The sequence below is a fragment of the Zootoca vivipara genome, chromosome 2 (genome assembly GCF_965207765.1).
Source record: "Zootoca vivipara chromosome 2, rZooViv2.hap1.1, whole genome shotgun sequence".
Lineage (NCBI taxonomy): Eukaryota > Metazoa > Chordata > Lepidosauria > Squamata > Lacertidae > Zootoca > Zootoca vivipara.
In genome coordinates, this window is record NC_142584.1 from 35,870,988 (window position 1) to 35,892,913 (window position 21,926).

At 44.6% G+C, this 21,926-nt stretch overlaps 1 protein-coding gene across 8 annotated transcripts in view; it reads left to right on the plus strand.

Moving 5' to 3' along the window:
- TBCD (tubulin folding cofactor D) overlaps positions 1-21,926 on the plus strand; it is a 129,278-nt gene that overhangs the window by 69,602 nt on the left and 37,750 nt on the right. For all 8 annotated transcript variants that reach the window (XM_088661647.1, XM_035104647.3, XM_088661646.1 and 5 more), the window contains 2 exons: positions 8,907-8,936; positions 20,555-20,640. In XM_088661647.1, coding sequence (XP_088517773.1) covers positions 8,907-8,936; positions 20,555-20,640 — 116 coding nt within the window. The remainder of the gene's footprint in view (positions 1-8,906; positions 8,937-20,554; positions 20,641-21,926) is intronic.

The window sequence follows — 21,926 nt, forward strand, 5'->3', positions numbered from 1 at the left end:
ACTGTATGTATGTATGTGTATAAATTAATAAAATATGTCATGGTAGTTTTCACTTTCATACAAGTTCTTGTTGCTAAAAGGATTGCCAGTAGTTCCTGCTTATAAAGGCTATGGATATAGCAGTCTCAGCTTTTCCTCTGTAAGATGGAAATAATAGTCTATCTCGCCTGGTTGTTGCAAGACAAACAAAACAGACTGTACACTTTGCACATGTAAAAAGAAATGCTATATAAAGCATTAACATTTCAATTTCCCCCCTCTGTAAATCTCTAAAGCCAAGCACTTTTAAGAGAAGACATTACCAGCCACTTTGTACCAATGAATTCCATAGACTTCCCCCTAAGAAATTGGACCTTTCAATCTCATACAGTTCTTTAAAATACATACAAACATTTCTTAGTTATTTTTAAAACTACATCCCCTTCGCTGTCAGACCATCATTGGGATCCTGCAAGACCATGCATGGACAAAGGACCACTTGCTTTTCCATAGTGCAAGCACTTATTCAGATATTGTTAAACAGCTACTCTACTCAAGGGGAGGAATTCAGTGTAGCACTAAGGAGTTTGTTCCATCACGGCAAGCATTTCAGCTTGTCAGGTAGAATGATCTCCCTGTACACTGTTCTGGGGTTCCCCTCCAAGCTAGTTGGGGTAGGGGAATGAGAGAGGGGCAGAAAGTCCTATTACACTAATGGAAGACCTTCTGTTAGCATTCACTAGTTGGACTCATTAGTTGAATCTGGCCTCTTACCTTCTTGCTGCCACTCCAGCAACTAATATAGAATGGTAAATGGTGATGTAAGAGAGAGGGCTTGCAGAGAGCAGCCCACTCTGCTTACTTCCATCAGATGGGAGAGCAGCAGCAAGTCTGGGAGTTTAAATCAGGAACAGGAAGGGTTAAGACGGGTCCAGGGCTCTGCAGAGTCCTGGTGGCTCAGCTCCAGGCTGGTAGCAGGGAAGCAGGGGAGGAGCTAGCTTCAGCAGGGGCTGGAAAGGAGGTAGACCGGCACCTCAGGAGCCTGGTTTGGGACCACGGAGGACCCATAGAGCAAGGAGGAGGGGCGTTTGGATGCCCAGGCTTAAAAGGGGGGTCAGAGCCCACGAGACGCCATTGTGGGCTTCTGCCCCATGCAGAGCAGACATGATTTGAGACATCTCACCACTGTATATAGCATGCACAATAAAACTATGAAAATCCAGAGGATGTGTGGAGTGCTTACTCGGGAGTAGCCAACACCCCATCTGTGACAGCAAGCCCACAATCTTTTGATGGCTACCCCGAGGGAAGAGGGCTGCAAATGTAGCAGCCGGCATGAAGTTGGCAGCATCTAAAGCAGAAGAGAGAGATGCCAAGGGAGGATTGGCATGCGTGAGGGGTGTAGCAGAGAGCAAGCTGCAGCCAGCACCCTGCAACTATGGAACGGCTCAAGCACCAGGTAGGCACCCGGTCACAGGGGAAGCCAGGCTTAGTGAACCGAGCAGCTCTGAACACAGCCAAGCCGGAGGAGTGGAGGCTGGACAAGCAGAGAGGACACTCGGGATGGGCCAGCACTTTGTAGGGCGACCCTCAGCACAAGCTGGCTCTAAGGCTGAGAGGCATGGTGGCATGGAAGTGCAGGAGGCTGAGAGGCGAGTCCGGGCAGAGGGGACAGACGGAGGGGAAAGGCAGCGGCCACAAGTTCCCATACAGTCCCTGGAAGGCAGCTGCAGCCCAGCACAGACCCCTCCAGCCAGATGTGATGCAGAGGGACAAAGCCCGCGCGCGGGTACTTTCAAACGCTGACGCGGGAAAACAGAGGGAAGAGAAAGGCGGGAGATGCCTTTACAATGCACCCAGCCACTGGGTGGAACACTGCCCCCAGAGGAAGGAATGGCGAGAGCAGGCAGGCACAGACACAAGCCTGGATGCCAGATCAGGAGAGGAGGGGCCAGGCAGAGCACCAACAACTGAGCCCTCCTGTAACACCCCACAGCACGACAAAGAGATGGAAGTAAGTCTGCAGCTGCCAAGAGGCCAGACCCAGGAGACAGTCGGGCTTCTCTGCAGGGGCAGCAGCAATGATTTCCTATCGGTGGACTTTGCTAGGCAGAATCAGATTCCCCTTTTCCCAAGGAAGCTTCCCATGAGCGTCTCGGCCATAGACGGCAGGGAATTGCAGGAGGGTGAGGTCACGCAACAGACCCCCTCTCGGAAGATGACAGTGAACAAGCACGCAGAAGTGCTAGCTTTGGACTTAATGGACAATGACCCTGTGGGCAGCCAGCGCCGGGGAGATCTCACCTTTGGAGATGCAGACGGCAAGGAGCACTGCAGGAAAGAAGGAGAATCCTCAGGATCGCACCACATCAGCTCCCCAGGTGGATGGAACGACGCAGAGGCGGGGATGCAGGAAGAGAAACTGAGCCAACTCACCAAAGAGGACACTTTTACCCAGAACATACGGAGGGACTTGAGGGAGGGAGAGGGGGCAGGGGAAGGGCTTGCAGAGAAAGAGGGGTTACTCTTTAGCAATGATGCCTGGTATATGCCCCAGGACTCCCTCAGAGGGAAGATTCTCAGGCAATATCATGACAACCCCACGGAGAGGCATGCAGTACATGTCTTCACGAGGCTCACACCCAGTAAGGCCAGTCTTGGGCGAAACCCCAGAGCCTTCCCAGAGCAGGGGGAGGGGGAGATTGGGGGACCACCTATTGAGGCATGGGGGGAGAGGAGGGAGACAGTACACCAACAACTGGATGGAGACGTGGCAAGGGGCAATGAGGCTTACAAGGAGGGGGCAGACCATCACAGGGGACTGGAGAAGGTCTTCCACGGAGGGGACAGGGTCTGGCTGTGGTCAGAAGGCCTTCCCATGGGGGGAAGGGGGAAGAAGCTGGCACCCAGAAGGCTGGGGCCCTTCAAGGTTCTGACACAGATCAACCCTGTCACCTTCAGGGGGGAAGTACCTACAGCGAGAAAGGTCCATCCCGTGGATCACAGGTCTTTGCTCTCACACTTCAGGGAAAGCCCAAGGTTCAGAGGACGTGACACACATCCAACACAAGACGCTGACAGGAGGGAGGGGGAGGAAATCACACAAAAGACACTAGACAGAAGGGTGGAGGGAGAAGGCAGCCAAGAGGTTCCAGAAAGAAAGGAAGAGGAGGAGGTCTACAGTGCCACAGCGAGCCCGGGCTCCCCAAGGGGGGAGGGGGGGTTAAAATGTCTGATGGCCAGGCAGGACACTCCTGCTTCCCAAAACGCGGAGGCACCTATGCACACCATGCAAGGGGAGGGCCGCACACTGGAACTGCACGCTCCTTTCTCCCACAGATCCGAATCACCACATGTCAGTAGCACAGGGGACACAGAGGGGGAGGGCAATCCCAGGTGGGGAGCTTGGGAGACGCAGACCCAAGGAGCCCTCCGGGAATCGGAAGCAATTGTCCAGAGGGAGGAGGAGGATGACAACGGAGGGAACTACACGGACCAGCCACCCAGCACCGACTGGGAACAGGATTTTACACACACTACAGCAGAGGAGGAAGACCTGTCAGGCTTCCAGCCCTCTTTACAGACATCAGACCAGGCAACCCAGGCCTCAGAAAGGGGGGGGGAGCCTGGAGGGGGAGTGGATGTAAGAGAGAGGGCTTGCAGAGAGCAGCCCACTCTGCTTACTTCCATCAGATGGGAGAGCAGCAGCAAGTCTGGGAGTTTAAATCAGGAACAGGAAGGGTTAAGACGGGTCCAGGGCTCTGCAGAGTCCTGGTGGCTCAGCTCCAGGCTGGTAGCAGGGAAGCAGGGGAGGAGCTAGCTTCAGCAGGGGCTGGAAAGGAGGTAGACCGGCACCTCAGGAGCCTGGTTTGGGACCACGGAGGACCCATAGAGCAAGGAGGAGGGGCGTTTGGATGCCCAGGCTTAAAAGGGGGGTCAGAGCCCACGAGACGCCATTGTGGGCTTCTGCCCCATGCAGAGCAGACATGATTTGAGACATCTCACCACTGTATATAGCATGCACAATAAAACTATGAAAATCCAGAGGATGTGTGGAGTGCTTACTCGGGAGTAGCCAACACCCCATCTGTGACAGGTGAGGAAGAGGGTCTCAGGTTGGGAGAGTCGGTAGTAGATGAGAGAGGTAGGGAAGAGTTGGTAGAGGGAATTATATTTTGTATATATATGAGTGGAGACTGAATGAGGGCCTTGAGGGTATCTCTCACTCTGTCTCATCCTCACCAACAATAGGTGTAGCTGTACATATGTAATGCTTCTGTGGATGCACACATGAGTGGAAGCGTAGAGGAAATAGAGGCTTTACATCCTTGAACCAACTGTGTGCACATTAATTTGCATGTTTATGTATTTTTACTGCTTTTTTGTATGTATGTATGTCAAAGTGTACATGAATCCTTGGAGTAGGTAGAGATCCATCCCTCTGGCTTCTTTCCTACCTTTGTGAATTTAACACAGATCCTCTTTTGTCGGTGGCACAACAAGTGCAGAGTGGCTGTGTGTTAGACATGCCACTCTGCACTTGTTGTGTCTTTTCTCTGATGATTTCCCCATTTCTATCTCTTTTCTGCTTTCTCTGTGGCAGTTAAAAATTGTGATAGCCATGCTATTTGACTGTAAGACATCCAGCCAAGGCCAACAGACAAATTAAAACTCTGTGTGATTCTTTGTTATTTCGGCTCGGATTCAAAGATCCTGTTTAGGTGGGCATATTCCCAGCAAGCTTTCATTTTTTTTTTTTTTGCCTACCTCACATTGCTCTTGTAGCACATTGTGTTGAAAGCTGCCCTTAGCAGCTTTGGAGGCAGCTTGTTGACAACCATAGGGAGGTTGCTGTAAGGAGAAAAGAAATCAAGTAGCATATGCTAACCTGGATATGGATTTCTGCGCCTAGAAATTACATGCAAGCCCATATATTGCCACATGGGATCTGGTGCTTCAGGCTACAGTGGCTAGAGTTTTCTAAAGAACTTAATTTTTCTGAATGTGTATAAAATAACATAGTGATTCCCATATGCCTCAGGTGTGGGCATGTTGCTAATTTGATATAGCAAGTAGAATTACCCTTCATATTAACAATAGTGAAATCAGGAATCAGTAACTTAAAGGGCTGCTATTTATGTAGATTATTATTATTTAATTGAATGTAGCATTTTCCCATGACATAACAAAAGATTGTAAGCAGAAATAGGTAGCCACTAGCATTTTGGATATCTACCAGCAATTCAAGCTAAGACAGATTTAAAATGACTCAACACCTAAAGGGGGTGGGGAGGGAGATTAACCAATTCCTTCTCTTGCCTTTCCAACGAAGTCATAGTTTCATTCAAATTTTATCTACGTTTTGCAGTGGTTTTATATGTCTTCTGAATTCGTTCCCCCTAATTGTTGTTTTTAGAGTGTAGAACAAATTGATGAGTATAATTTATGTGATTTAAGGCTTGTTAATTTGAAATGATGGGCATGCTGGATTATGAAATTTAAAAATACACTTAACTGTCCCAAGATATGTGCTCAGTTTTCTTTTGAAGTCTGTGGGAATTGTATTCACCTCATGGATATTTAGAAATGAGCTGAGTTGCAATGTTTGCAATACCTTCAATGGTAGGGAGAGAGGTTTACCTGAAGCCAGTTTCGCCTGCTTGATGGAAGTTGTGTGAGTAGTTTATCCTATTTATTTTAAGTAAGGCAAACTTAAAAATAAACTTTCATGAACTAAAAACTTTGTAGGCCCTGTCAAAATCCTCTGTTGAAATGAAAAAGAGAGCATCTCAGTCCTCTCTATATATGCAGACCTTGGCATTCTTGAAGGCTCAAAAGCCAGATCTCCTCCACTTCCTAATTCAATCGAGAGGACAGTATACCACATTACTTTGCTATTGAGAGCCTTAGTTTTTGTGTGACCTTCTAAATAGTACTGAAACAACATCCAGCTAGACCTTGGATTTTCAAGTATGTTGAATAAACACATATTTACACCCCTAAAGGGTGTTAGATATGGCTAATTGAACCATCACTGAAGCACTGTGTATGGGTGGATTAGATGTATGAAATTGGTGTTCATCCTGTTCAGGTTAGCGTTGCAATTTCCCCTGTAATAACAGGTATGCAGTTTGGAGGTACTCCTTGTTCTAGCAGTGATACTTGAGGCCTACATGACCTCAATTACCCAACGTGCTTTGGCTTTCTGCTAATTTTGACTGTTTCTGTAGAGGGATAGCCTTCCGTGGTGATCTGATATGTGGTAATCTCCTGGCTTAATTGCCATAATGGATAATACACGAGGCTGCCCTTAAAGATGTATTGGAAGCTTTAGTTAGTGTAGAACTTGCCTGCTTGAATTTTGGTAAGTATGGTCAGAGTTGTTCATATTGAGAACTACATTGGCTGTCTGCTTGCTTCAGAGCCTAATTTAAGATGCTTTCACACCCTAAATGGCTTGGGACCCAAATATCCCAAAGAACATCTCTTCCCATAAGAGCCTGCTTATTGTATCCTTCTATAGAGGACCTGCTCCAAGTACCCAGTTTAGTAGAGATTCACTATGGTTGTACAAAGGAGAGTGCACACTGACTTTATAACATACCTGCCAAGTATCCCGCTGAAAAATGCAGGATCAGCAGCTGCGCGGCACCAGAAGTTGTGTAGAAGCAACTTCCGGGGCTGCTCTTCTCATGTGTGGGCACCGGAAATTGGGCAGAGCGGCGCCAGAAGTCGCTTCTACGCATGCCCGGCGGCCATCTTGGTGGTGGACGCATGGCGGTGGCCATCTTGGTGATGGCGGCGGCATGCAGCCACCACCAAGATGGCCGCCGGGCATGCATAGAAGCGACTTCCGGCGCCACTCTGCCCGATTTCCGGTGCCCACACATGGGAAGAGCGGCACCCAAAATGGAGACTCCCTGGCAGGTAGGAAATCTGGGGGATTTCCGGGATTTTTCTCCATTCAGGAGAATAGCGGGAAACAGATTAAAATCTGGGAGTTTCCCGCGAAAAACGGGATACTTGGCAGCTAAGCTTTATAATGCCATCATACTTGGGAGTAGGCCCATTGAAATTAATGGACATGGCTAACTTGCTCAGTTAATATTTGAGTAATATTTGTATACAACCCTTTAAATTATACAGTATTTGTGTTTTGTGAATTTTATTCACACCTCCCTGGAATCTTTTCATGAAGGGCAGCTGAGAAATCTTTAGACAGACAGACAGACAAACAGACAAACAAACAAACAAACAAACATGACACTACAAAAATGTTAGCGAACAGCCTAGTTCCAAATATTACTATTCCAGTAAAAAAAAAAGTGAAGATAAAGTATGTTAATTTCAGAGCCAGTGTAGCCTTGGAAACTAAAGAGCTGCACTGCCATTTCAAGACTGCTGCTTTGTTATTTTGTGCAGTTTTTCTCGTTTAAATTTATACCAGTGAGTATACCGTACTTTAGCTACCCATTGTGGTGTGTTTGAGCTTGAACCCACCTAGACAACTAGCCTCTCCTGAATAAACTCCAGGATAGCAGTGTCACCTATATCACCTGTATCACCATATAGGGTAGTAAGGAGAATTTTACCAAAGGTCATCTGTCAGTGCGTAGTGAAGTTCTAGTAGGATGTGAAGTAAGCTTCGTGTCTGTAGTTACTCATGCCTGGAAATTGCCCTGACAAAGGCTACTCTCAATGTCTTACAATTTGCAAAGGTAGGGCGAGTGCTACGGGGACGCGGGTGGCGCTGTGGTCTAAACCACTGAGCCTAGGGCTTGCTGATCTGAAGGTTGGCGGTTCGATTCCCTGCAACAGGGTGAGCTCCTGTTGCTGGGTCCCAGCTCCTGCCAACCTAGCAGTTTGAAAGCACCTCAAAGTGCAAGTACATAAATAGGTACCGCTCCAGCGAGAAGGTAAACGGCGTTTCCGTGCGCTGCTCTTGTTCGCCAGAATTCGCCAGAAGCGGCTTAGTCCTGCTGGCCACATGACCTGGAAGCTGTACGCTGGCTCCCTCAGCCAATAAAGCGAGCTGAGCGCCGCAACCCCAGAGTCGTCCGCGACTGGACCTAACAGTCAGGGGTCCCTTTACCTTTACCTTTAGGGCGAGTGCTAAGGTATAGTAAACAAAAATGTGTGGCAGCTTTGAATTTGTTCAAGGAGAGAACACAGGTTTTTCTTTACTACCAGGTAAAGTACTGGAATCTCAACTTCACTGCGTAATTTAGTCAGGCTGCCTTAATGTAAAAATGCTCCACTACCTATGGTTTACCACTTTACGATTCTTTCTAATATCTATCTCTTGATCGGTAGAGTGTAGTGTTAAAAATCAGAAGTTTTGACACCCCCTCCTCTCTCTCTCTCTCTCTATATATATATATGTATGTGTGTGTATGAATAACAAATACTGGTAGTTTAGTACTGTATATGAAAGTGAAGTCTGTAAAGGAAGAACATTCCAACTAAGCTGCTGACAACAGTCTCCTCATGTAGCTTCTGAGAGCAGGGGGAGGCGCAGTAGCTTTGAAATCTGAAAATGCACATTAACCACACACAGGCCTTCCGGAAGCGTGTTGGAAAACCACCCTCTCTTGGTACTTAAGTTCTTAGGGCATTGCCTTTTCATTTTTGTTGGGAAGCCCTGTGTCAGCAATAAAGGCCACTGTTGTGGGTGCGCCTATTTTTAATAAATGCATATTCTTAAACAGTTGGCAGGCAACCTGCAGATTTAAAAGTGCACTAGCACATAAAGTAGCAGTGACAACAACTCCTTGAGGGCATATTCATCCAACAAAGCTGACTTTACTTTTTTAAATAAAGCCCATGGGTCGTTTATACTGCTGCATGTTTATTTTGAATTCATAAACTAGTATTTATCTGCAAGCAAACCTGACTCATTTTTGTATGCTTGTTCTTTCTGTTCTTAGGCTGCCTTCCAGGAGAATGTTGGTAGACAGGTATGGTAACTTCTTTTTTTTAACCCTCTTCATTTAATTTCTTGTAAATCTACTGTAGCGTAAAATTAAGTGTAGACATTTTGTCACTTGTGGAACTGAAGGGAGAGTTTGGTGAATTTGGACAAATGACTTCAAAATGATCTTGCTAATGCTTCATGTGTACCTATTAAAAAACATAATTACGATAGTTGAGGATATTCTGAGGGAGAGCCTCTAGCTTTTTAAAAGATGGCATACCAAAATACTGAAAATCAGCACAGTGCTAAAGCTGTTAGGGAAGTACAGTGGAACCTCGGTTTATGAACACCTCGGTTTACGAATTTTCGGTTTACGAACGCCGCAGACCCATCTGGAACGGATTAATTCACTTTCCATTACTTTCAGTGGGAAAGTTCGCTTCAGTTTATGAACGCTTCAGTTTATGAACAGACTTCCAGAACCAATTACACCCATGCTTCGGGTTATGTACGCTTCAGGTTGAGTACTCCGCGGACCTGTCTGGAACGGATTAATCCACTTTCCATTACTTTCAATGGGAAAGTTTGCTTCACTTTATGAACGCTTCAGTTTATGAACAGACTTCCGGAACCAATTGTGTTCATAAACCGAGGTACCACTGAATTTCTGTGTGTTGAGCAATAGGAACAGCTTCTGCCCCTGTTTCCCTACTTAACCTGATGCAGCAGTGGTAGTTGGGTAGCTTTATAAATGCAATGGAGAATGAGGGTTGAGCACAACTTCGTTGTAAAGGAAAAGTACTTCTAATTCCCAACGGTGCCCACTTCCCTGATTTTTATACAGTTTTGCACATTTCTAGACCAGAATGTAAATAATTTATAGTCAAATTAATTTCACTTCTAAGGGAACCTCAGTGAGAAAGGGGGACAAAACCACGTTGCTTAAAGAAAGACAAATTTTTAAAAAATAAGACAAAATTGCTAAAATTGTTTGCCATTGGTATGTAGAAGGTTCTAGCTTTGCACTGTTTCTTTTCTGAAAGTCCATCAGTAGTGAATATGTATACATTAGTAAGTGGAAACAGATAAGCCTTTTTGCAGATCAAAGCATTTTAGAAACAGGTTTGAAAGCTTGTTTGAGCATGGGGACAAAATGTTATTTGGCAACAGGCTCACTAGGAGCACTGTTTTTTTTGTGGTACTATTTCTTAAGGGATACACGATGCTGATGGATCCATCCTGTATTGTGCTTCTATTTCAAAAGTTGAGAGGACTTAAACACTGTTCCTGGTAGGTGTTTACACCAACTGTATACACTATATTCCTATTCTAGTCTTGGAAGTAATTTTCAGGTATTCAGCAATTTTCAAGTATTGTCTGACATCCTCCAGAAATGTGCACAACCTGTTAGACCAGAGAGGCAGAGACCATGGCAAGAGAGAGAAAATTAATTTGTGTTCTGTGGTCCTACAATACCACCCTGTCTCTGGAATATATTGACTCCCTATGGATCAGGTGACCATGTTAACTATATCCTGGTGGGTTTTGGCACCCACATTTCCCAGGCTGTAAGAATCATAGAATTACAATATAGAGCTGGAAGGGACCCCAAGGGTCATCTAGTCCCGCTGCAGGGTTCTCCAACCTCTGCTTAGAAACTTCCAAGGATGGAGAATCTACCACCTTCCAAGGGTGTCTATTCCACTGTCAGACAGCTCTTACTGTCAGAAAGTGCTTCCTGATGTTTAGCTGGAATGTCCTTTCTTGTAACTTGAAGCCATTGGTTCAACTCCTACCCTCCAGAGCAGGAAGAAAACAAACTTCCTCCATCCTGCATGTGGCAGCCTTTTAAAGATTTGAAGATGGCTTGGTTCATCATATCCAGTACTGCTGGTTATCTGTTTTAGCATTTGTGAATTTAGTGGATAGCTAATCATAAAGCTTTGAGAGGAAACATTGATCATTATCTTATTCTACATGGTCTGTGAGATGCCCTTGTTCTTAGCCCGAAAACTCTATGCTGTTATACTTTTGGTTTTTTAAAAAGAGCTCTATACCGTATTTTTCGCTCCACAAGACACGTTTTTTCCCTCCCAAAAAAGGAAGGGGAAAAGTTTGTGCGTCCTATGGAGGGAATGCGAGAGCCCGAGCCCTGCTCAAAGGCCAGAGCCGTGCCTAGGGCAATTCAAGAAAGCAAAATATTTTTTTCCTTGTTTTCCTCCTCTAAAAAACTAGGTGCGTCCTATGGTCAGGTGTGTCCTATGGGGTGAAAAAAATACGGTGCTATTCTTTTCGGGGTTTGGTTATCAACACTGCACAGTATTCCATGTATCGTTGCACCATAGATTATAATGCTGAGAGTTTTCTTTTCTGTTCCTTTGTTGAAGGAATTCACATTTTTCACAGCTGTCACACACTGGGGCAATGTTCTTGTTGAGTTATCTACCACAATCCCCAACATGCCTTTATTGGTCAGTTCTCCACAGTTCAGAGTCCATAAGACATGTGCGATTTTCTTTTCTATTTCTGTTTAGTCATAATGTGATTTAGTATTTCTTCATGCTTGGAGTGGCCAGACCTTGCTGCCTTAAGAGTTTTGCCAGCGTTTTCATTTAGTATCAACTTTTGACTTCCACTGCATCTGAAACTTAAAACACTCCCTTGAATGTGTCTGCACCCTGGGGTGGCTTTTACCACACCCTTCATTGACTGCTTCTTACTGAGGTGGTAAAACAGCCTGGTGAACATGCCAGGGCTGGTTATGATGCTACATTGTGAGAAATGGTGCAGTCTGGCTAAGTTCTTCATTTTTTTACCAATATAGCCTTTTGATTATTTTTCTTTTCCATCAGAGTGACATTCATATATTCTTTTTTGTTTGGGTACACTTCAATGTGTGCAGTCCGCTCCAATTAGCCTTTGGCAAATATATGCAGCAGTTTACGCTGATAGCGCTGCTGGTAGAATCTTGTACCTCACTTCTCATTTTACTCAAATGCTGATACTTAGCGTTTATATAGTAGTTTAGATTTTCCTGGAATCTCTAATTATAAATTATTATGAACGAATAATACCTCATCCCTACAAAACATAGCTAATAACTGGGAGGAGAATGCAGCTTTTCAAATGGGAGTTTTGATATAGACCAGGCCGGTGAAATTAGGCCCATCCCTTTGGTTAATATGGTAGTTTGTGGGAGGTGATGCCCACCTGACATCATTTGCTGGCAGCTGGGCATGACCTGCCAGAAACTACCTGACATCATTTGATGTCAGATGCGGGACAGGCAAAGCCCATGGCTCCTTAGTGCTTTTCAAATTCTTCTTTTGCAGCAAGGTTTATATTTAGCACTGAATGCAAATCCCACTGCTTTCTGATGATCTTGGATCTTGTCATCTGTCAAACGTGGCTTGCAGAGGAATGACTACTTTTTTTATCTGACCTGCTGGATCTCACTTCTGATATCGACTTCAGTGTCCCAAAAAGAACTGTGACAAAGGTGTAGAATGTTCAAATTGCTCTGTGTGTTGTCACTCAAGAGATTATAGTAATGACAAAAGTACTCACCTTTTAGAACTGGATTGAGTAAACACCCTGCTCTGACTTCATCCTCTTTCAAGTTGCCAATTTTCTTGGGTCTCAAACTTGCAGCTTTAACTTAGCTGGTCTTACTGAAATTTTTTGGTGGCACATGTGCCATGTCCCAATGCTAATACTGTAATTTAACTTTGGTGGTTACAAATTAACAAAGTGATGCTGCATCAAAACAAAACACTTGATTATCCATAGTTCCTTTTGTTCCTTTTTCTGAATGTGCTTTATCAATTGAGAAAAGCTTCCCTCTCTCTTTTGAGATGTTTCTCTTTTGTGGACATGTTACAAAATAACTATTGCATACCTACCTGTGCTGATGCCATGTATTGTATTGTAGCTATGATAGTGAAGCCTCTTGTAATGAGTGCCTGGAAGTAAAGGAATGAGAGAGATGTCTTGCCAAATTGGCTGACCATCCTTTACTACTACTTTTTGCAGAAGCCATTAGGCCTCTGTCCTTTGATAAGGGGAGGCATTCTGTACACAGTGTTTGTATTGCAGTTCAAAATCACAGGTACTATCTCCAGTGATTCAGAAGAGCAGCATGCAGGCAATTGTCAGTGTTGCTAGGACACGGAAGTGAGCATTGATTTATTGTGGGTAGAACTTGGATAAAAATTAGTGGAAGAGGATTTGAGACAAAACAGCAATTCCAGTTACAATACAGGAAGCATTTGGGAGCGAAGATGACAGAGGCGTCTTTCCTTTTGGGCTTACTGGCGCCTTGTGCCAGGGCGCTGGCCTCTCAGGGGCGCCCCAGCGGGTGGGGGAGCTGCACGGCTTTGCCAGCGGCCTCCCCTTTCCCTGCACCCGCCAGCTGCAGAGTGATCCCTGCAGAGGCATAGGATGGAAGCTATATGGCTGGCTGGCGTGCAGCTCCCTCCCCTCTCCCGTCCTGTGGGAAGAGGGAGGCAGGCGATGGCAAGGGGGAAGCGGAGCACGAGGAGGAGGGGGAGGAGGAGGAGGAAGAAGAAGAAGAAGAAGAAGAAGAAGAAGAAGAAGAAGAAGAAGAAGAAGAAGAAGAAGAAGAAGAGAGGCGCCCTCCCCAAATTGCCCCCTTTCTTCCTCCAGCCGCAGAGCCTCTGCGGAGGGTTTGCAACCCTGCTAGCAGGGTCCCCTTGCCCGTCCTGTTTAGCTACATCTAGCCCAAGCCGTAGGTAGCAGCAGCTGCTGCCCTGCTTTCTCTCTCTCTCCCTGGAATCGTGCCCTGTGTTTAATGTTCTGGGCAACACTATCCCGGGGAAGGTAAGCCTCCTCCCTTTGCTCTTCTTCTTCTTCTTCTTCGGGGTGGGCTCCTTCTCTGCCCCCTGCCCTGCCCCACCAACAAGGTACCTAGCAAGGTAAAGCAAGCCAGACCATTTAGCACCGGCAGACCATTTAGCACCCATTCATTCCAACAGTTGGCCATCACCTGCTCACTCCAAACCCTGTGAAATATATCATCACCATTACTATTACTACTACAGTGGTACCTCGGTTTACAAACACAATTGGTTCCAGAAGTCTGTACTTAAGCGTACTTCACCTGAAGCGAACTTTCCCATTGAAACTAATGGAAAGTGGATTAATCTGTTCCAGACGGGTCCACGGAATACTCAACCTGAAGAGTACTTAACCCAAGGTATGAGTTTAATTGGTTCCGGAAGTCCGTACTTAACCTGAAGCGAACTTTCCCATTGAAAATAATGGAAAGTGGATTAATAATAATAATAATAATAATAATAATAATAATAATAATAATAATTTATTATTTATACCCCGCCCATCTGGCCGGGTTCCCCCAGCCACTCTGGGCAGATTAATCCGTTCGAGACTGGTCCACGGAGTACTAAAACTGAAAATACTCAAACCGAGGCATACTTAAACTGAGGTATGACTGTACTGCCCTCCACCCATAGATATCAGGGCGGCTCACAGCCTGAAACTATGGTACTAAGCACATGCTAAAAACTAAAACAAAGGCAAACCAAACCAAGCCAGCAACCTTCCTTCTCCCTTATTTGTGAAACAAGCCTGTTAATTTCCTATCCAACTAAAAAAAAAGGCACTGAAGGTTTTTGAGATCAATGCAAGCTAAAAAGCATTGCAGGGGGTTGGGCTAGATGACCCACAGTGTCCCTTCCAATTCAACCCAACTATGGTCCCTCTGCAGTCCTCGCCCCAAGCGACTGTGTGTGAGACTTGCTCCCCAGAAAGTGTGCCTTGTCTTGCTACCTGTGGTTTTTGGTCTCTCGTCAGCCCCCTCCCCCCCCAATCTATTCATATTCCCTAATCTCTAATATTACATTTTCCTCTGGTTGAGACTTAAAACAGAAAGCCCTAATTCCCAACTGTGTTTCTTGCTGCAGTCCTACTGTCTACTCAGAAGTAAGGTCCTATTAGATTCAGCAGGGCTTACTCCGAGGTAAGTGCAGTTAGGGCTGCAGCCTTTGTGACCCAAGTTTTGGGTCCTTTTTAGGTTCAGAATGTCACTGCTTTTACACCCACCCCCATTTGAAAATGTCAGCTTTGTACTTAAACACAAATTGGCCGGAAACTTCATTGTCTGTGTCTTTATTAATTTATTTAAAGAGCAACAAACTGGAGATTGCTTTAACTTTTTGATATGTGGTGATTTCAATCATGAGGATGAATTAGAAGAACTGCTGGCTCTTGAATGAGTCTTGCTTTGGAATTGAGGACTTCATTAGATTTTCTTCTGCCTTTTCATTTTATTTGTTCTAAGGTCAATGAATAACATTTTTGAGGGGACGTGGGTGGCACTGTGGTCTAAACCACAGAGCCTAGGGCTTGCCGATAGGAAAGTCAGCAGTTCGAATCCCTGCAACGGGGTGAGCTCCTGTTACTCGGTCCCTGCTCCTGCCAACCTAGCAGTTTGAAAGCACTTCAAAGTGCAAGTAGATAAATAGGTACTGCTCCGGTGGGAAGGTAAATGACGTTTCCGTGTGCTGCTCTGGTTTACCAGAAGCGGCTTAGTAATGCTGGCCACATGATTCGGAAGCTGTACGCCGGCTCCCTTGGCCAGTAAAACGAGATGAGCACTGCAACCCCAGAGTTGTCCACGACTGGACCTAATGGTCAGGGGTCCCTTTACCTTTTAAGGGCTTGTTAGAGATCATGTGTAAGCATGGTGTCAGCTCCCAAAGAAAAAGGTCAGCAACTTTTTGCCCCCCCCCCTTAAAAAAGGTAGACAACTCTGGGAAATGGGGGGGGGGCGCTGGAGGGATCTTTGCACCACAGTGCTGGATATGCTTAAGACGGCCCTGGAAGATGAAGAGAGAGAAAGAGACGGAGTAATAAAATTGCAGCAAGTGGTGTGTGAGAGGCAGGAGAAGATAAATGAGAGAGAAAGAGAGATGGGTAGCACACCAAAAGAGAGAGATGGGCTTACATGGAGAGGGAGAGCAGAACATGGCACAAGAGAGAGACGGTTTTACTACTTACTGCTAAGGAATAGTCTGTTGGATGAATAAAAATTTAATCCAGATAAGATGGAGATGCTTTGTGTATGTCATTGTGCAGCTTCTCCTGATGTTGAGATTTTGCTTGTTCTTGATGGATATCTCTTTCCATTTTGGGGTTTCTTTGGGGTTTTTTCTGGGTCTGGTTTTTCTGTTGGATTCTCAAGAACAATGGTTGCAGTCAAAGAGGGAGCTTTGCCCAGTTTAGGCAGATATACCAACTGCTCCCATTTCTGGGGGAATGTCACACCTAGTCACAATGTCTTAGTTATTACTTTAATGTGCTTTATGTGGGGCTGCCTTTGAAAGTGTAAGTTGGTCCAGAATTCAAGCCTGGATGCTTGTGGGAATGTGGCTTTCTGATGGAGAGGCCCTTTGCTGCATCCCAATATGAGTGTGTGTTAGATTAATCAGCATGTGTAAGAGGTCATTTCTGTAGCCATTTCCCAGTGTTGGAACACTCTCCTGCAGAGAGTTTGCCAGATGAATAATTTTTGTGCAGGTGGTTATTTTTATAATTTTTGGTAGCGGTATTTTAAACTAATCCTGATTAAATTACTTGCCATACTGTTTCTGGGCTTGGGTTTTTATTTGATTATTTGTTTCTTATTTATTTGTTCTTTGACTGTTGTTAGTTGCCTTGAGAAAGTGGGGAGATCAATTACAAAACGAAGGAAACTTGGGAACTGGTTGGGAGTGGTGAAAGGTTTGCCTCAAGCCTTGAGTTTATAAGGAGCAGCTCATTTCACATGTCATAAAATCAGTCCAGAGGACCTGTGTGTTGCGTTGCTTTTCTTGCTGTAAGAGAAGATTTGACTGCAAGAAGGAAGTCTATACTAGTGAACCACCTTTTCCCCCAGGGTGGTGTACCAAATTACTCCTTGCAGTCCAAGAAAATGGTTGCTAATGATAGGTATGTCTGATCCACTTCCTCCCCCAATCAGTGTTGTAATGTGAATCAGCCAGACAACTTTCCCCGTGACTGCAAGGGAGTTTAAGACTTACAGTGGTGCCTCGCTAGACGAATTTAATTCGTTCCACGGGTCTTTTCTTATAACGAAAAATTCATCTAGCAAATCCCATAGGAATGCATTGAAATTTTTTTGATTTTTTTTTTTGCCCATAGGAACGCATTAATTGAATTTCAATGCATTCCTATGGGAAACCGCGATTCGCTAGACGAATTTTTCGTAAAACGTATTCGTCTAGCGAGGCAACCTCCGCTAGAAAAAACCTTTCGTTAAGCGGAAATTTAGTTAAGCAGGGCATTCGTTAAGCGAGGCACCACTGTATTTTCCATCGGAAGACATTATGCTGTTGCTGAGTTTTGCAAGCAAAAACAGTGTTACTGTAGATTTGTGTGTACTCCTTCTGTTTTCTTGATTACAGTTGCTTGCAGGGCTGAAATAATTTTTTCTGCGGTGGGCATTCCACAATGAAAGATGACATTTCAGGTTGAATGACATTTTCTCCAAAATGACAGCTCACCAATCAATCAACCAACCAACTATACTTTTTGCTGTGAAATTGCAGTCTCTTCCTGGCTCTTAGCGAGGTACTTGCCAAGCAATCAGGGAATTTTGCCTTGCTCATAGTGTTGTGAGTTACCTATTTAAAGTGACTGCAACAGCTACTTAAATGGGGCAATCACCAGTGCTATGCAGAACACCTCCTCCTCTTTCTTGAAAAGGAGGGAGTGGATCATGTTGCATGGAGTATTGGGAATGACCTCATTTTTTAGTATGTTGCTGCCACTTTAAAGATGACATTTTTGTCCCATTCTCTTTTCTCCTGACAGATTGCAGAAGTTGGAAACCCTTTTTTCATGAGATAGATAGTTTCATACAGTGGTGCCTCGCTTTACGAATGCCTCGCACAATGAAAAACTAGCTAGACGAAAGAGTTTTGCGCTGCGCGAGGCATTCGTAAGACGACAAAATTTTCTATGGCCGCCGCTTCGTCTTATGAAGTGCGGCCATAGAAAGCGGCAAAGGAAGATCAGCTGTCAGTGAGGGAAGCTGACAGCTAATCTTCCTTTGCCAGGGGGGACGGAGCTGAAATGCGGCGGTGCGGCGGCTGCCCCTGCCTGTCTTCCCCTTGGCTCGGGGAAGACAGGCGGGGGCAAGCAGCGCCCGCTGCGATTCGGCTCCGTCCCCCGCCGCCGCCTCTTGCCTGCCTCCCCTGACGCGGAACGCAACTTCAGAGACCTCCGAAGTTGCGCTCCGTGTCTGGGGTGCAGGGCTAGAGGCGGGGGCGGGGGAAGACCTTTCCCCGCCGCCACTTCTCGCCGCATTTTTTATAAGCAAGACTTACTGTGGACATAAGGGACAGGGGTGGAGCTGTGGGTAAAACCACAGAGCCTAGGGCTTGCTGATCAGAAGGCTGGCGGTTCAAATCCCCACGACTGGGTCAGCTCCCGTTGCTCGGTCCCTGCTCCTGCCAACCTAGCAGTTCGAAAGCACGTCAAAGTGCAAATAGATAAATAGGTACCGGTCCGGCGGGAAGGTAAACGGCGTTTACGTGCGCTGCTCTGGTTCGCCAGAGCATGCTGGCCACATGACCCGGAAGCTGTACGCCGGCTCCCTCGGCCAGTAAGGCGAGATGAGTGCTGCAACCCCAGAGTCGTCCGCGACTGGACTTAATGGTCAGGGGCCCCTTCATCTTTACTTACTGTGGACATATTTTTTTTGTCTTTCTGGCATCCCAGCATGGGAAGTCTCTACTGCAAGCACTTCAATTACTGATACTGAAGCAAAACAAGGTCAACTAATAATAACTATGTGACCCATATATAAATAATTAGGAATGACTCAAGTGAACGAAAGGTGTGCTGGAGACTTGGGCTGTAGTTCTATACCCATGTGACATTAAGTCCCATTCCCTGTTCATTGGACCTTCTCAATAGACATGGGTTTTTCAGGGCAGATGGAATACTGAACTATTAATCCTGAGAACCTACTTTTCTGTACTCTGGATATAAGCCCTCATAGAAAATGAATGACTGGAACGAATTGAAGTCTAGTGCTAGGACAATCTCTTCCCTCTGTGGCTCTAGCTGTGTTTTGCTGGAGGACGAGCTGCTGTTGGTCTGATAGATTTGTCCCAAATACTGACATGAGAGTGTGGTGTATGTAACTTAAAAATGTTGATCTGGGTTAGTAGATTGCCCTTGGACTTGGGAAGGAGCAATAGAAACAAAGAGTAAAATAAAAGTGATAGGTCCCAGGAAGCTATATACAGTGGTACCTCGGGTTAAGAACTTAATTCATTCTGGAGGTCTGTTTTTAACCTGAAACTGTTCTTTCTTTTTTCAGTTTTTTTGTAAAAATATTTTTATTGAAGAAAAAGAATTTTTAAACAATACAAATTGTTTACAAATCCATACTACCTATTACAAATACAAATAATAATAATAATAATAATAATAATAATAATAATAATTTGTTTGGCCTTTTGGATACCAGCCTTTGTTCCAGATCTCAGTGGAAGGTACTGAAAGCTCAACCAAATCCAGTCTGTGTAGTCACACCATTTTATCTGTATATTTCCTGGTTTGGATTCCATTGTTTTTTGTGATGCTAATATGGGACAAATCCTTTGGGAATTATTCTTGTGTCTACCTAAGTGAAATGTTCCCCAATATTACTACTGTGCTTCAGCTGTAGTTCACAATGCCTATCATGACCTGTGAAGCAGAAAGGAATCTTCCAAAGCTATCTTTATAAAGAACAAATTTTGGTCTAGTTACAGGTAGGTAGCCGTGTTGGTCTGCCTAGTAGAAACAACAACAAAAATCCTTCCATTAGCACCTTAGAGACCAACTAAGTTTGTTATTGGTATGAGCTTTCGTCTGCATGTATCTGAAGGAGTATGCATGCACACGAAAGCTCATACCAATAACAAACTTAGAAATTTTGGTCTATCATGACTGAAGACTGCTTCCATTCTTTATGTATATTGTCTCTAGAAAATGAAATTGCAAGGAAGCTCTCATATGACAAAACTGTAAGTGAATATGTTGCTAGAAAACCCCCAGAAAAAATAGTATTTTGTAAAATGTGCTTCATGTATTATGTATTCTCATAGGTGTCTAAAATAAAATATATTGACACTTCTTTTCTCTTTCATCATTCTATGTATATAACATTTCCTTAATTTTAACTCCCCCCCAATAACTCAAAAACTGAAAGGCATAGAAAATTCTTATTCACACTAGTGACATTGACATGTGAGATAATCCAGTACAGTAATTTTAATCAAAATCTGAAATGTCGTAGTAGTATTAGTAGTAGTAGTTATTAATGTGGTAATCTTTTGTGGAACAATCCCGTTGAAGAAGGTAACAGTGGTTACTCAGACTTTGTTGCTGGTTGCAAAGGGAGCTCCATAACAGTTCAAGCTTCAGGGCCCCCAAAATGTAGTGTGTGTGTGTATGTGTGTGTGTGTGTGTAATTATGTGTTGTGTTTAAAATTTTGAAAAACAAACAGTTGTAAAAAGGAAAAAATAAAATGACACTGTAATAGTGGCAACAACTTTTCAACTCATTTATATGATTTTTAATGATTTATATGTGATTTTGTGATTTTTCTCTCCTAACTTTGATAGGGTACTTTCCCACATGGGATTGACATTTTGACTGCAGCTGATTATTTTGCGGTTGGAAGCAGAGCGAATTGTTTCCTCAATATAAGGTAAGAGTCTCTAAATGAAAGTACCTCCTCTGCCTTAGATTTATGGATTATTTTGTGGGTGACACGTGGATAATTTTGGGTTTCAAAAAAGTCTTGTGTTCTACTTATGGTTGTACGGGAAATTGGAGGACAATGTGAACAATGTGTTTCTGCAATGTTCTATGTGAGAAGACTGAGTGAAATTGGAAATGCTTATGTTCTTCACCAGGCATCCCCAAACTTCGGCCCTCCAGATGTTTTGGCCTTCAGCTCCCATGATCCCTAGCTAACAGGACCAGTTGTTGGGGAAGATGGGAATTGTAGTCCAAAACATCTGGAGGGCCGAAGTTTGGGGATGCCTGTTCTTCACTATTTGTAAAATATTTTAAAGTAGAAGTCCATATATATCCCTCTGATTTTTATGTTTAATAGGAGAGGCACTATTAAGGGTGCCACATGGTGTTTCCTTTTCTTTTACAATAGGGCATTTACCTACACCAAACTGAGTGTGTGTGTGGAAAATATATTTTCCTTCTTCAGTGGGATGCCCTAGATCGTGAGATTGTCCTTGGCAGCAGGACACAAGAGTTGCTTAATTTATCTCACTAAATCTAAATTGGGGCCAGGGGCCAAGCAGAGCCCTTTGAGGTTACTATACTAGCCTCTTTGGGTGGAGGCTTCAAGTGGGATCACAACTCCCATGATCCCTAGCTAACAGGACCAGTGGTCGAGGAAGATGGGAAATGTAGTCCAAAACATCTGGAGGGCCGAAGTTTGGGGATGCCTGTTCTAAACCAAATGAGTCCTGTGCATCAGCTTCGAAGAATATTCTTAAGGCCAGCAGAACCATATGAATTAATGTGCTTACTGAATACAAGTCAAGTAATGGTGAATTGAAGGGAGGCTGGCAATTTGTAGGCCTTGAAGAAAGTAGCTTGTTTAAGTATCTGCGGTGTGAGCATACTTTGTTTTTGTTACTCAGTTTCTAAATTACCTTTTTTATTGTCCCTTTCATCCTTAAGCTGTTCAGCCCACACTCTTCCATGGCACTCCACCCTCCCTTTAGTCTTTGCTTTTTTTGGTACACACCTTCCTCCTACACACAGCCAATTTCCCAACTCTTTTCTATAGCAAAACAAAAACAAGGAAATGTGATGGGTCCGGAAGGCAGTTCTTTCCCGTTTTTCTTATATACTTTCGAGTTACCGGATGAACAGGTCATAATTGGAGTATTGACTAGGTTTGAACTAAAGTACAAATGTCCCATTCCATGGAGAAAACTGATCAGGGCCTTGATTGTAAATTCG